Genomic DNA, 16,912 nt, shown 5'->3' on the forward strand with positions numbered 1-16,912 from the left:
TCCTCTTTTTTGAAGGATTGGTAGCTAAGATGATATATCTGATAAACCTTAGACTTTGAAAATCACACTTAAATCTTATTAGGAATCCATGAGAAGCTGGTGCAGAGTGTCTTTGGCACATTACTTGGACTTCTCAAACCCTATGTTAACATCATTCAGGCAAGTTAAATTTGTAGGCAGTAATGAGTGAGGTATGATCTTCTGGTGATGTTGACAAAAAAGCCTTTATATTTGGACAGCTCAGACAAGAGAAACTGAAACATCCAGCATCCTCGGCATGCCCTCAAATCACCTGACACACTGAAGAACTTCTCCTGTTTTAGTGGCCTGTGTGATTTGTCATCGGATGTGATGGCCCACTGAGTGGTTCTGCTCTATGCTACTTACCTAGATTTCAGGATCACAGTTCACCCTATTATTCTGGGTATAAATTAGTTCTCTCTGCAGGATGATAATCATGGTTCGTTATCATGGATAATCATAATTCATGGTTGGTTACACTATCAACTTTCTTCCATATAGATAGAAATGAAAATATTTGAATCTAAGAAGCATTCCAACATATTGTGGTTTTGTTTTTTTTTTAAATCTGATTCATGAAATGAGTGTCTTCTTGCAGCATCTTTTTTCCTGGAATAAAACACCACTCAAGCTATTCTTCAATTTTGTGACATTATTTACTTTTCCCATGAACTTCTAAGCTTGTTTCTAGCATGTCAGTTTTGGCATAACTGCGACTGCTTTACTTTCGCTTTGTCTGATTTAATGCCATCTTTCATTAATATTCCTACAAAATACTGTACTTCTTGTACTTTAATATGGGATAACCTGTTTGTTTTTTTGTTTCTTTAAATCAGCTTTCATCAGTGTCACACAAGAGTGCCCTTTGTCTATATCCTGATTCCTGGAGCACCTTTCATCAATTGTGTGGTGCACTGAAACACTTCAGGCCCAGAACACAAGCCACACTGCCCGCCTGCACTGAAAATTGACCTGATGTTTTAAAAATACATAGCTATGTGTTTTTTTCATCCAGTAGTATATATCAAAATGTAGCTGATCCATTCAGCATTATGTCTGCAAGTTCCACTAAGAATATCTAAGGAGATTCTGCTAAGAATTCACTCATATCAGGCTGTTATAAGACTCTGATTGAATATATTTGTTTAATTCTTTGCGGCCCTGGCAAATCTTCAGATTTCCATCTTTCTTGTGAGCTAAGGCCAGGGAATGTCTCCTTCAGTTGCTTCTTCAATCAAATCTTCCCCTCATTTCCATTCTGCCCAGTTCTGCTTTTGGCTTTCTTTTCGATGCTACTGATATATTTCTCATAGCATATCCTGAACTAATTTTCTGCAGCATGGCTTTAAAACTATCAGGTTCAACTGCACGACTCAGGAATAAATGCCTTGGAAAAAGCCAGCAGGATCTCCAGGGGGATGAGGGTCCACAGGTTGGTCTGATGGCCACCCCCCCCCCCTCTTCCTGGATCCTGCCAGATGGCTCTCTCTCATGGATGAGACTCAGATCTTGCCCTTCCTGTGCGAGCTAATGGGCCAGGTAGATACTAGTGGGGAGAGAAAAGTCCCATAAGTAACATGGCTTAAGCCATGAAGGGCTTTATATGTGACTCCCAGCACTTTAAATTGCACCTGGCTACACATAGGAAGCCAATGCAGCTTGCAGAGCAGTGGTGGCACATGTGCTGGATGAACAGCAGCACAACTGCACTTGCTGCTGCGTTTTGCACCAGCTGAAGCTTCTGAATGTGCTCCAAGGGCAGCCACGTGGGGAGAGAGCATTGCAGCAATCCCACAGCATGGGCGCCTGTGAGCAAGTTCATCTGACATTTCAGGGAAACAACACTTGTTGCCGTGGTTTATCTGGTCTTTTATTTCCATTATTTTCGGCTGCTCAGAAACACCGTCTTTCTCATCTTCAGTTTTGACTTCAGAAACAAAGTTCCAGCTCTGAAGCTATCAGAGAGTTGCAGAAGCTGCTGCGGAAAGGTAACAGTGGCAGTGGTCACCAAAATATCACTTTACTGGCAGGGCTGGTTATGGGGGGAAAGGATGTAATTTTAAAAATTAAATGTGTTGTTTGCATGGACAAGTTTTGCTCTGGAGATAAAGCCAGGCCCCAGCAGACCCCAGCTGAGGTTATGGGAGCTGGAAATGACACAGTGGGACAACAAGAGAAACTGAAGGGATTCTTCCACCCTGGCTCCTTCAAGTTTGCTTCCCAGGTGGCCGAAAAAGATGCATTTCTTCAACCAATAGGCCATCCCATGGCCTCTGTGACAGATCACTCTGCATCTCTTCCCAGGCTATTTTCCTTTCCTTCCCCCAAACAAGCAAAGCACAAAAGGGTGGAAGTAACTCCAGCTACAGGTAATCTTCAACTTACAACCATTTATTTAATAATGGTCTGAGGTTAGTTACAATAGCCTTAGAAAAAAACACTTACAGCCTGCCCTTGAAATTATGAGCATCGCACCGTCCCTTAGTCACATGAAATTGCAGTTCAGGCACTTGGCAACTGACTTGCATTTTGACAGTTGTAGTGTCTTGTGGTCACACGATCATGATTTATGACCTCTCTTGCCAGCCTCCGACAAGTAAAGTCAATTGGGGAAGCTGGATTTGCTTAGCAACCATGTGATTCATTTTAAGGATCATGTGATTTGCTATCAACCCTCCCAGGTAAACCAGACAGGAAACACAACTAATGAATTAATTTTATTTCATTGTAAGGCTGATGTAGGAAATGACCATGATCAGTTTGGAATCTCTATGCCCCCAAAAGAGACCTAAGTCCAGCTCCCCCTTGACATCCATTGACTCTTATCAGGTGCCAATTGGACTTGACTGTTAATAGATCAGATTCTTGTGCCATGAGTGCTTTTGAACTCTATCCTGGCTCCTGTTTTCTTGAGCCTGACAGCTACATTGCCACAGAATCTAGCAAGTCTGAAGGCACAAGCTTCCCTCCTCCACTTTCAATGGCTTGATCTATTAGAACAGGTGCTTCTAAGTTTCTTCCTCTGACCGTTAGGTGACAGGGATTCCCCCCTGCTCTTCTATGTTTCCTAAATAGCATCTCTTCCCTCATTCCCCAAGGTCATCCATGCATTCCATTACATTTGCTTAGACTGTGTTAAAATTGATAATAAAATTGGCTCTGTTTATGTGATTACTCACTTAAGAACCACATTACTTAGTGACTGAAACTGTGGACCCAATTGTAGTCATAAGTCACGAACTAAAAATTGCACCAGTGTACAGTATATTGGAGTTCTGATGGGAAAAAATATTCTAAATTTCTTTTTTTTCCTATACAGTATATATGCACACATAAGCTAAGAATTGTAAGCTCAAAAATGTACCCCCAAAATTGAGTTTGGTTTATCCATGGATAGTACATTCAATATTTAAGAGTTTACTCTGTTGGCTAGATTAGATCTGAACCCAAGATCCATTACAGCACATTTGTTTTCAGAATGCCTATACTCATTCATAAAAATACTGTGTGCACAATCCTCATTTCTTTGTCTCTCAAGAACATCTCCCCCTTTCTGGCCCTGATTAGAGTGACTTCCTCAGAGACAAAGAGTGATCAGACTCAGTTTGTGGAAGGCAAGGCTGATAAATGAGTCAAGATACGTTACCAGTGTGGTGAAGATGAAGTGGTAGTATTCTGTCATCATCCCCATCGCCATGGCCTGGGAAAATGCAGAGAGAAGGAGGTTAAAAGACTACCTGTGAAATTGGGCCCAAAGGAAGAGGCACCCAAGGCCTGATCAGAAAGGACCACTTTGCTGATGGACAAGCAGCTCCTGGAAGCTGAGATCATCCCCTTTGCTAGGAGGACCAATGCAAGGTTTGTAGGAAACACAATGACATGGGATGGTTGGAGTACTGGTTTGCCATGTACTATACAGCTATTTAAGAAACAATCCTGGGTAGCTTCTTCGTCAAAGTGAGGAAACTCTAGTTAGAAATGTCAATGAAGATTCTCAGTCTGAGAGTTGCCTGGAAATTGAGTCATGGCAATTGGACTTGCTGGAATGTATCAACTCCTAAAATCCTTAAGGGTCATTAAGTGTGGCCTCCCTGGTGAACCTGTGAAGTGGTCTTAATCTTCCTGGGGATTGATGAGAGAGCAGGATTTTAAAAAATGAGGGACAGGTTGTGTATAAAGTTTCCACCTCTATTGAGGGAAGAGTTTTCCAGTTTTAGGATTAGAATTTTTAGCATTAGAATTTTAGGAGTCGCTACATTCCAACAACTCTGCCTACTCAGATTCCGCCTAACCAACTTACTCAGACTGAAGAAGCTACTTGGACAAACTGTGAAACATTTCAAACCAACAAGAAAATAAGTCCAGTTGCCCAACTTCCAGACTGGGTCAAAGAAATTGTGAAAGAAATCAATATGCAACTGAGAATGGGATGCTGGGAATTTCTCCTTATTTCTAGGTTGAATTTCTCCTTGATCAGTTTCCATCCATTGTTCCTTATCTGGTCTTGAGGTGTTTTGGAAAATACGTTGTAACCCCCACTCTCTGTGACAGCCTCTCAAGTATTGGAACACTGCTATCCTGTCTCCCCTGGTCCTTCTCTTCACTAGACTAGCCATACCCAATTCCTGCAACTGTTCTTCATATGATTTAGCCTCCAGTCCCCTAATCAAGAGCCATGGTGGTGCAGTGGTTAGAATGCAGGCTACTTCTGCTGACTGCCAGCTGCCTGCAATTTAGCAGTTCAAATCTCACCAGGCTCAAGGTTGACTCAGCCTTCCCTCCTTCTGAGGTGGATAAGATGAGGACCCAGATTGTTAGGGGCAATATGCTGACTCTGTGAACCACTTAGGGCTGTAAAGCACTGTGAAGTGATATACAAGTCTAAGTGCTATTGCTATCCTCTTTGCTGCTCTTCTCTTTACTCTTTCTAGAGTCTCAACATCTTTTTTGTAAACTGGAGACCAAAACTGGATTCAGTATTCTAGGTGTGGTCTAATTAAGGCTTTATAGAATGGTATTAGTATCTCATGTAATCTTGATTGAATCCCTTTGTTAATGCAATTTAGGATTGCATTGACTTTTTTGGCTGCCGCTGCACACTGCTTTCTTATATTTAATAGGTTGTCCACTAAGACCAGAGGTGGTCTTCACATACTGTAGCAACTGGTTCGGCCAACACCGGAAATGTGAGTGCACATGTAGCAGCACAAACCACAGCAATTCGCTCATGCGCACCATCCACACATACATTATGTGCAGCGTCAAAAACACAGCGATATAGGACAGGATTGCACCCAGGCGGGTGGGCAGCCCAGACTACTGGGTCACCCGAACCAGTCCGAACCAGCTGAATACCACTTCTGACTAAGACTCCAAGATCCCTCTCACAGTTACTGCTATTAAGCCAGATTTCACCCAATCTATATATGTACTTTTGGTTTTTCTTGCCTAAGTGTAAGACTTTACTTTTCTCTACATTGAATTTCATTTTACTAGTTAGGGTCCAGGGTTCAAGTCTGTCAAGATTGATCTGGATCTTGAGCCTATCATCTAGGGTGTTGGCTATTCCTGCCAGCTTAGTATCATCTGCAAATTTGATGAGTTTCCCTTCTATTTCCTCATCTAAGTCATTTATGAAGATAATGAAGAGTACTGGGCCTATTCTATCTCTCTATTAATGCAGCCTATGATTGTATTGGCTTTTTTGGCTACTGCCACACACTGCTTTCTTATATTTAAATGACTGTCCACTTGGACTCCAAGATTCCTCTCACAATTACTGCTGTTGAGCCAGGTTTCACCTAATCTGTAGCTGTACATTTGGCTTTTCTTGCCTAAGGGTAGAACTTTGCTTTTCTCTCCATTCAATTCATGTTGTTAGATAGGGCCCACTGTTTCAGTTTGTCATGATCCATCTGGATCTTCTGGGCTATTGGCTTTTCCTGCCATCTTAGTGTCATCTAAAAATTGACATTGACAGAATAGGAAGGACTAAGAAGAGGGCAACAAAGAGGATTCAGGGACTTGAGGACATGCTTTATAAGGACAGGCTGAAGGAACCTGAGATGCTCACCCTGAAAAAAGACAACTTAAAGGAGACATGATAGCCACATTCAGGTACATGAGGAGCTGCAAGGAAAATGAACTATCAACAACTATTTCCATGATGTAAAAACTGGGACCAGAAACTACAGATATGTTACAGCTGCTCCCAGACCTTGCTCCTCATTCTACTTCTCATGTCTGCTCCAAATCGAAGCCAGTATGGCTAACAACTGAAAGATTGAACTGCAGTCACAAACTTGAGCTTCATCACTGAGCAGAGATATGAAAAGCACCATCAGAACTGCTAGGCCTTGTAATACACACACACACACACACACACACACACACACACTACCTGCTTGAGGATATGCACAGCCATTGTGTGAGTGCAGTCAAAGATGATACGGAACTCTCTTCCTCGTTTCATCTCCTTTAGCAGAGGCCGGGAATCTTCTGTGTCGAGGGGCAACTGGCGGATTTTCAAACGGATGTTGTATCTGGATGGAGCCATAATCAACTCCTGCAGCCGAATAAGGCCTTGGGGGAAGACAAGGACCAACACAAAATTAGTTGTGCGGGCATTCTGACCCATGCCACTCCTTCCCAAGAGAGGACAAGGCAGTACAGTGTCATGAGAGGACATAATTTCTTCACTGGAGAATTCCTGATATGCTATAGACTGATCCAGGTTGGTGAGTCTAGCACTCTGAATTATGCAGGGCAATAAAAAGCCATCTTCCCAATGTCAAATGGATTTGAAAGTTCAGACAAAGGCTCATTAGGGAAAAAGTATTCCATTGTACAGAAGAACAATCCGTGATTCCAATTATGCTATCCCAAACAATTAAGAAAAACACCTGGCCCAGACAAAGTATCACTGAATCTACATAGGTGAGCAGGTTTTGCAATTACAAGTAACAGCAGCAGCAGCAGCAAATTTAAGCTAAGGAAATGAAAGCTGAGAAGAACAAGTATCATTAAATGACATCTAGTGCCAGAAGCAATCCTTTGACATCTTCTCCACCAGAAAATGTGTGCATGCTGTTGGCTCAAGTATCTCCTTGATGGAGGAATCACCAATTCTCTCTCCTCTGGGGAAAGACAGCAGAACTGGACCCTTCCCTGTTTGAAACCTGAAGGAGAAAGTCCAGCCTAGCAGTCTAAGCAGCATGGTAGAGATTCATCTGAGGGAGGTCATCAGACTGCTCTGAGAAGGACAAAGGGCAGTGACAGGGGCAGCCTTTTCATATTGCAGCCAAGGAGGCCCAGAGGTGCTTTTTCAAAAGGCAACTGGACTTTGTTTTTCCTTGAAGATGTTTTGCTTCTCATCCAAGAAGCTTCTTCAGTTCATGGCAACATGGACAACATCATCTGGGTGACTGAGAATCTCCATATACATGACCATGGAGACCCACTAAAAGAAACGAACAAGTTCCAGCAGACCAGAAGAGGCTGCCATTATTCTTTAATATGCTAGTAGCACTCATTTTACAGCCACTCCGAAGTGAGTTAGAAATATTATTTAGTAGCATATTAATATTATTTTAATATATTTATACTATTTATTTATTTATTAAATTTATTGACTACCCATCTTACCCCAAGGCAACTCTGGGTGATTTTCAATAATAAAAAGATAAAATTTTACAAAACCTATACAGAATAGGAACTAAATAATAAAAAAAGATAAATACTCAGCCCTAGCTAAAAAATGGGGAGGGAGGAAATAGGATGAGTGGGGTGTGTGAGAGGGATCTGTTATTAGTCTGTCAACCATCCCAATGGGAAGCCCTCCCCAAGCCAGCTGGCAGAGTCAGGTCTTTACTCAAAGAATGGCATATTTTAAATGATTTGTTAAAATGTCCACAGAGTCATAATTTAAAACAAGCAATTCTAAACTGCGCCCACCCCATATTCAGTGAGGAGGAAGCCAAGAGGGGCCTGCCAGGAGAAATCACAGTTTTCATGCTCCTACAGAAAAGGCTCTGCTCTGTGTGACTTCATCACATGACAGAACCCAAAATGTGGAAAGAAAATTAAGGATTGCCCAACGAAAGAGGAGTTGGAGCACAAGGGCAGTCCACACTAGTGAAAACAGGACTATCACCATTGTATCTCGCATAGGAAGAGCCCGGAGAAATAGCTGCAAGAGACTCTGGTGACAGGGTCAGTCTGGTCCATTCTCCTGAATGTGGGCAACTGTAACACTTGTTCCCTTCCTTGGTAGCCACTATCCATATTTTCCTTGAGGCTTAGGGAATAGGGCCAATGGAGACATTTTTGACAAGGGACACATCCCCAGTCCAACTTACCTGTGCTGTCATCGTACACCACAGTGGCCGACCTCCACTTCAGGTACTGTACAAGGTCCAAGATGGCATGGCTGAGAGAGGCATAATCCGGGTAGAGATTGACATAGAAGGTGTCCTTATTGTCCAAAGGGTGATGCTTCCACCGCAGCTGTATGTGAGGAACCTCCAGCGCATTGCAGATGGACTGGACCGCATTGGTGCATGAGCCCTGAGAAGGCCCAAAAATAGCTACAACGCCCAGGGCAAGCTGGTCACAGGCTGGGAAGAAAAGAATCCAGACCGTTAGCCAGACTTACTCTGGAGGATATCAGGTGTGATTTACAGAAGCCATGAGGTGGCTAACCAACCCGCCCAGGAGCCTCCCAGGTGTTATTCCACCTCACCGGCAAGTAATTGTAAAGTTCATTTAGCTCTTTAGTACTAAGCATGATGTGTCTTTCTGTGCCTCTTTCTGTACCCATTAGCTTTTCATTCTTACTTTCAGTTTTCATTCTCCCTAGTGGTTTGTACACTGTGACTGTGTTTTCATCCATTACCAGTACCGGTTACAGCTTTTCGGTGGTGTGTGCATGGTGCAGTTGGCATGAACCACACGATGCAAAGGTGCTTAAACAAAACAGACTAAGCCATCTCTTGACCCTGCTTGTTGTGAAACTGGTGCATCACCATAGCAAATTGCTATGGCCCCTCCAAAGGCTTCCTGGATCCCTACAAGAACTACATCATCTTGAAGTCAGTGCTGTCCAATGGCTAAATGGCCATAAGCTTAGCCATTCTAGTAACTGTTCATACATCATTTAATTTTATTCACAAAAGTCTGTATTACAGCAAGCATTTCACAAATATCATAAAGAAAACATAGATGTCTTAAACAGACTAGGGGACTTAAAATCAAAACAGGGACTAAAAAATCAAGGAATTGATCTGGACTGGTGGCCACATATTCAAATACAAATGAGACACAAGAAAGATGCAGAAATATATGGATTTTACAAAGAACACCTAGAATTAGATCAGATATTCCTAGGGACAGATGATAAATTAATAAAGAAAATTTATAATTATTTATTGAACTTTACAATGGAAGAAGAACATGTAAAAGAAACTATGATAGTATGGGCCAAAAACTTTGGATCAACATAGAATTAGACAATTGGCAAAAACTTTGGGAAAGAAATTACAAACTAATGATGTCAACAGCATACAAAGAAAATCTTTATAAAAAGTTCTACAGATGGCATTTGCCACCAGCAAGAATGGCAAAGATGTTCCAAAACATATTGCCAGAGTGCTGGAAATGTAAACAGATACAGGGGTCCTATTACCACATGTGGTGGACTTGTCCAATGGCAAAAAAATATTGGTTAAAGATAAAAAGGTGGTTAGAAAAAATGATAGCACAACAAATAGATTTAAAACCAGACTTATTCTACTAGGCAGCGGTGAAATGCTCCCAGTTCAGACCGGATCGCCTGATCCGGTAGCAATGGAAGCAGGTGGTTCGGAGAACCGGTAGCAAAAATCCCTGCCCTGCCCCATGCCCAGCTGAGCCGCACAATCATCAGAGGCTTTTTTTTTTTACTTTTAAAAGCATTTTTTCTACAACCTCTTCGGCCGAAAAAATGCTTTTAAAAGTAAAAAAAAAAAGCCTCTGATGATCAGGCAACTCAGCTGGGACCGTCAGAGCCTTTTGAAAGCATTTTTTTTTACAGAAAATGGTAGAAAATGTAGAAAAAATGGTTTTAAAAATAAAAAAAAATTGGCCATGCCCACCCAGTCACATTACCCACCACCACCAAGCCACACCCACAGAACCGGTAGTAACAAATTTTAGATTTCACCACTGCTACTAGGTATATTACCGGGGAAATACAAGAAAGAAGCATATATTTAATATTACATGTAATAACAGCAGCAAGAATTATCTATGCACAAAACTGGAAAAGCGAAAGTGTACCTATAGATGAAAATATAATAAAGAAAATACTAGACTGCGCCAAAATGGACAAGTTAATGATGAGAATTAAGGACAAAGAGGAATCAGAATATTATTTAACATGGGACTTATTCTATAGATGGTTAGAAAACAGAAGTAGAAGTTAGTAAATTTATAATTAAGAATGATTAATAGAATAGAGTTAAATGTGTGTGTATATATATATGTGTGTGTGTGTGTATAAACACTTAATCAGAGCCTTGGTGGCGCAGCAGACTAAAGTGCTGTTAAGTGGCTTAGGACCTGGGTATTTATAAGACTGCCTGCTGCTACCAATAGCCTCCCACCAGCCAATTCGATCCCACAGAGAGGGGCTCCTCCGAGTGCCGTCGGCCAAGCAATGTCGGCTGGCGATCCCCAGGGGTAGAGCCTTCTCTGTGGCGGCTCCTGCCCTCTGGAATGAATTGCCCCCCAAGATGCGGAGGATTCCCAATTTACGCACCTTCCGCTGGGCCCTCAAGACGCTTTTATTTCAATAAGCCGGGCTGGCCTAATTTTTTAAATTTTTAAATTGTCTATTCTTAATTTTTAAATGTCTAAATCGGGTAGTTTTATTTTAATTAGATATGGGCCAAACTATTTAATATTTTTTTAAATTGTTTTTAAATTTTATATTTGTGTGTTTTATGCTGGCTGTACACCGCCCTGAGTCCCTTTTTTAAAAAAAATTGAATTTGTATACCGCCCTACTCCCGAAGGACTCAGGGCGGTGAACAGCCATAGAATAAAACATAAATACAAAATTTAAAATAGAATAAAATGAATTAAATAAATTTGGCTGAACAAATTTAAAACCCCAATAATTTAAAACCAAATTTAAAATTTCCATTTAAAAAGGGGAAAAACTTAGGTCAGGCCAGCTTGATGAAATAAGAAAGTCTTGAGCGCGCGACGGAAGGTATGCAGATCCGGGATCCTCCGTATCTCTGGGGGGAGCTCGTTCCAGATAGTAGGTGCCCCCACAGAGAAGGCTCTCTCCTTGGGGGCCGCCATTGTTTGGCCAACGGCACCCGGAGGAGCCCCTCTCTATGGGAGCGTGCTGGTCAGTGGGAGGCTATTGGTGGTAGCAGGCGGTCCCGTAAATAACCTTTGGGAGAAGGGCAGCATATAAATTAAATTAATAAATTAATAATAAAAAATTATTTTATTAATTTTTATTAATAATAAAAAATAAATTAAGTAACACCAGCTGCCTGCAATTACTGCAAGTTCAAATCTCACCAGGCTCAAGGTTGACTCAGCCTTCCATCCTTTCGAGGTAGGTAAAATGAGGACCCGGATTGTGGGGGCAATAAGCTGACTTTGTATAAAAAAAGAACACCGCTTAGGGGGGACCGAAAGCCCTACTAAGCAGGTATATACAAAAGTATGAAGGCTATTGCTTAATGCATTGAAAGCCTCCCTGAGTCTCTGAAGAAGGGCGGCATATAAATCGAACCAATTAAAAAAAAACAATAAATTAAAATAAATAATCTCTCCCCTGGCTCAAACTGATGAAGGGAGGAGAACTTGTGGCTCAGAGGTTAATGCAACTGTCTAACATGCAGGCAGCCCAAGTTCTAATCCAAGTAAGGGTATGGCTAGCTGATGAGAGAGAAATAGTTTGAAATAGATCTATACTAGTCTCCTCGTATTTCTTTATCAGCGAAATATAAATTTGGTATAAAATGGTTTGTCGTGAATGCGACTGCTTGAGGGCTCCTGGATTGGAGCTGAAAGGCGAAAGGGATGCAGTATGCTCCCTCCCACATGCTGAGGTAGACCAGGTGCCTCAATAGAAAAACACTATATATATATATATATATATATATATATGTATGTATGTATGTATGTAGATATGTATATGTATATGTATATGTATGTATATGTTTTCTGAGGTTTTCGCGGGTGTTTGTATGTAGATCTTTGTTTATTCAGATTTTCTCCCACGTAAAATTGGAAGTGTCTTAGCGACGTTTCGACGAAGTCTCATTCGTCATCTTCAGGCTGGTATTTTCGGCTTCGTGCTTCTAGAAGCGATCACGAAGCTGAAAACACCAGCGTGAAGATGACGAATGAGACTTCGTCGAAACGTCACCAAGACACTTCCAATTTTACGCAGGAGAAAACCCGAATAACCAAAGACCTACACACACATGCACACACACACACACACACACACACACACACACACTTCTCTTTAACCAGGTTCTACCTACATGAACCGTGTACTATCAGTATCAAATCTCTTTTGAATACACATATTATACACCTTAATTATAGCCAGTTTCATTGTATATACAATATGATCTTTACTCTTGATCATTCTATACAATTTAATCTGTGATCAAATACAATTCAATAATAATAATAATGTATAATGTTATGTGTATGTATGTATGTATGTATGCCCATTGGGAGACTAAAAAAAGCCTAGAAACTAGTGGATTGGGATTTCACTGAACTAGGGCTGCATAAAAATCTTGGTTTACGTAGGAAGAACCTGGCTAAAGAGAAATACATACATACATACATACATACATACATACATACATACATACGCATAACATTATACATTATTATTATTATTGAATTGTATTTGATCACAGATTAAATTGTATAGAATGATCAAGAGTAAAGATCATATTGTATGTACAATGAAACTGGCTATAATTAAGGTGTATAATATGTGTATTCAAAAGAGATTTGATACTGATAGTACACTGTTGTTGCACAAATGGAAATGTGATACATAACATGTATATAACAGAAAATGTATATTAAAAAATAATATAAAAAATAGAACACAAATGTTGGCTCTGGCTTTGGGTTCAGCTATGATCAAAATATATGGAATTTCCATTCCCTGCTATTAAAGGCAGATCAGAAGAGTTGTGTATCTTCAGAGTTGTAGCCCAGGGCTCTATATTTGTTATCCCCTCAGCTTTCCAGGGTTGTGACACACTGAGTACATGCATCCTTCAGCAAAATGATTTACGACACCCTGCGTGTTACATCGACCTTGTCTTGGTGAGAGGGAGGCAAGGGTTGTAAACCTTGTACCCCTGGATGTTGTAAGAGAGCACCGCGAGTGACTGTTCCAGATAGCTGGCCTTACATCTACTGTGACATTGATGGTCCCCCATTTGCCATTGCCATATCTGTTCCATGGCTGATGAAGGCATCTCGAACTTACGCAAGTGCTGAACTACATGCCCTCAGGAATGCCCCCCATTCCTGGGTGTGGCTGACTGGCCTCTCCAAGAACTGCCTTAAGGACAGGTCCTGGGATCCTGAGAGGTGGCATAAGAGCCTCAAGGGTTTTACTAAAGGGGCTTTATATAATTTTTTATGTAAATTTTTAAGGAGATTGGGGAGGGGGGAGGGGGATTTCTGGCAGGCAGTTGTGGGGGGGGATCCTCTGGATCAATGTCAGTCCAGGCCAGGGGAGGAGAGAGGTGGGACTGGAGCAGGGACGGGAGCCACTGGCGCCCTGAGGGAGAGGGTGGGGACTTTGATCCCGGTTGCGATTGGGAATGGAGGCAGGTGGATGAACGGAGGACCATATCAGTATTCAGGAGCACGCCCCCGCTATCTTCGAGTGGTGGCGTGCTCTGACCCTTCTGGTTCTGTCCGACCGCCCGGGGGTTTGAGAGAGAGGGTCCCTGGGCTTAGGCTGGTTTATTTCAATGCCAGGTCTGTGGTTAACAAAGCTACCTTCATCCGCGAGTTGATTGAGGAGGAGAACACAGACCTGGCTTGCATTACGGCAACCTGGTTGGGCTCGGAGGGAGGGGTCCCTCTGACTGAACTCTGCCCACCAGGTTTTTGGGTGCTACATCAGCCAAGGGCCCAGGGTAGGGGTGGGGGTGGCGGTTGTTATTAGGGAGTCCTTTGGTCCGCGGGAGGTCACTTTTCCTCAGATAGATGGGTCTGAGTCCCTCCTCATGAGATGGGGTCTGCAAGTGCAGTTGGGCCTGTTGATTACGTACCTATCTCCCAGCTGCATATCAATGGCCCTGCCCGGGCTGCTCGATGCTCTCTCGGGGTTGGTGGTTGAGTTCCCTAAACTTATTGTTTTGGGGGACTTCAATCTGCCATCCCTGGGTGGAGCGTTAGGGGCTGCCCGGGAGTTCATGACTTCCATGGCAGCCATGGACCTGACTCAGATTATTCAGGGCCCGACTCCTGAGGGGGGGGTGCACCCCCGATCTTGTTTTTATCTTGGAACAATGGCACGATGAGCTCGGTGGGGGAGCACCAGTTACTCATCCCGTCATGAACTGATCATCATCTCCTGCGGCTGGGCTTCCATGAGGTCAACCCCTCCCGGGATGCGGGACCGACCATCTGGTTCCGCCCCAGGCACCTGATGGAGACAGAATGGTTCCAGATGGAGCTTGGGACAATACCTCTCTCTCTCTCTCTCTCTCTCTCTCCCACGCCCCGGTCAAAGCTCTGGTGGATGCCTGGGAAAAGGCGGCCTCCAGGGCACTCAACCGTGTCGTTCCTTTGTGGCCTATGACTCGACGCAGATCCCCGTTGGCTCCTTGGTTCACTGAAGAGCTCCGGGAGATGAAGCACAGTAGGAGAGGCCTAGAGAGCGGTTGGAGATCCAGTCGTTCCGAATCTGACAGTTCCCAGTTGAGATTGTTCACATGATCTTATCTGGTGGCGACAGAGGCAGCGAAGCGGGCACACTTCTCCACCCTCATCACGTCCGCAGATAATCACCTGGCCACCCTGTTGAGGGTGTCCCGCTCTCTCCTGAATCGGAGGGCAGGGGAGGATACTTTGCATGGACATGCCGAGGAGTTTAGTCAGCATCTGCTGGATAAGATCGCTTAGATTCAGGACTCTGACTGGGCAGGGTCAGACGGTGAGGAGACAGCTGGTCTTGTGATTTGGAAGGAGTTCGATCCTGTCACCCCTGAGGAAGTGGACAGGATTATGGGGAGGCTGAGTGCCATCACGTGTGTACTGGACCCGTGTCCCTCCTGGCTTGCCTATGGGGCCTGAGAGGTGACACAGGATTGTATCCAGGCAGTAATAATGGCATCTTTGGGGGAGGGGATCTTCCCTGCTGCCCTGATGGAGGCGGTGGTGAGACCCCTCCTCAAGAAACCTGCCTTGGATCCAACCATATTGAATAACTTTCGTCCGGTCTCCAACCTTCGCTTTGTTGCGAAGGTTGTTGAGAGCGTGGTGGCTCGGCAGCTCCCATTGGCCCTGGAGGATACAGACTGGATCCGTACCAATTGGGCTTCAGGCCAGGGTACAGCACGGAGATGGCATTGGTCGCACTAGTGGATGATCTCTGGAGGGCTCAGGACAGGGGACACTCCTCTGTTCTGGTCCTCTTGGATCTTTTGGCAGCTTTTGATACCATCAACCATGGTATCCTGCTGCGACGACTTGAGGGGTTTGGAGTGGGAGGCACTGTTCTACGATGGTTCTCCTCCTATCTCTCAGGCCGTACGCAAGCGGTGTTGGCAGGGGGGGCAGAGATCGGCTATGAGGCCCCTCACTTGTGGGGTGCCCCAGGGTTCAGTCCTCTCGCCTCTCCTGTTCAACATCTATATGAAGCCACTTGGGGAGATCATCCGTGGTTTCGGGGTGTGGTATCATCAGTATGCTGATGATACCCAGCTTTTTATAGCCACCCCGAACCAGCCTAGTGATGCCCTCAACGTGATATCCTGTTGCCTGGAAGCGGTACAGACCTGGATGGGGAGGAACAGGCTCCGACTCAACCCTGCCAAGACCGAGTGGCTGTGGGTACCGGCATCTGGGTCCAATCAAGATATCCCATCATTGACCATCGGGGGTGAGGTGTTATCCCCTGTGGATAGGGCCCGCAACTTGGGTGTCCTTCTGGATTCAAGGTTGTTGCTGGAAGATCATGTAGCAACCGTGACCAGGGGGGCAATTGCCCAGGTCCGCCTTGTGCACCAACTGTGCTCTTACTTGGACCAAGATGCCCTACGCACCGTTACTCATGCGCTGGTCACCACCCATCTTGACTACTGCAACGCTCTCTACCTAGAGCTGCCCTTCAAAACCACTCGAAGGCTTCAACTGGTGCAGAATGCAGCCGTGTGGGTTGTGATGGGAGTGTCCCGACACTCCCATGTTACACCCCTCCTGCGCGACCTGCATTGGCTACCGGTTGCCCTTCGGGTGAGGTTCAAGGTGCTGGTTATCATCTATAAAGCCCTTCATGGCCTAGGCCCGGGATATTTGTCGGACCCCCTGCAGCCAGCAACAATCTCCAATCATCCGGTGCATTCCCACAGACAGGGCCTCCTCAGGGTGCTGTCGGCCAGACAATGTCGGCTGGCGACCCCCAGGGGGAGAGCTTTCTCTGTGGGCGCACCCACCCCTTGGAACCAACTTCCTTTGGAGCTCCAGATGGCCCCTGACCTTCGCTCGTTCTGCTGTGATTTGAAGACCTGGCTGTTTCGCAGCCTGGACTGATGGGTTTTTTTTTAAAATAGATTTTAAATTGATTTTAAATTGTTTTAATTTGGACTTTTAATTTTATATTGTTTTAATGTGC

At 44.0% G+C, this 16,912-nt stretch overlaps 1 protein-coding gene across 2 annotated transcripts in view; it reads right to left on the reverse strand.

Moving 5' to 3' along the window:
- GRIK3 (glutamate ionotropic receptor kainate type subunit 3) overlaps positions 1–16,912 on the reverse strand; it is a 397,845-nt gene that overhangs the window by 147,117 nt on the left and 233,816 nt on the right. For both annotated transcript variants that reach the window (XM_034413166.3, XM_060691366.2), the window contains exons 3-5: positions 8,379–8,636; positions 6,422–6,603; positions 3,668–3,721 (exon numbers count right to left, since the gene is read on the reverse strand). In XM_034413166.3, coding sequence (XP_034269057.1) covers positions 3,668–3,721; positions 6,422–6,603; positions 8,379–8,636 — 494 coding nt within the window. The remainder of the gene's footprint in view (positions 1–3,667; positions 3,722–6,421; positions 6,604–8,378; positions 8,637–16,912) is intronic.

The sequence above is a fragment of the Pantherophis guttatus genome, chromosome 10 (assembly GCF_059756535.1).
Source record: "Pantherophis guttatus breed Tessera chromosome 10, ASM5975653v1, whole genome shotgun sequence".
NCBI lineage: Eukaryota > Metazoa > Chordata > Lepidosauria > Squamata > Colubridae > Pantherophis > Pantherophis guttatus.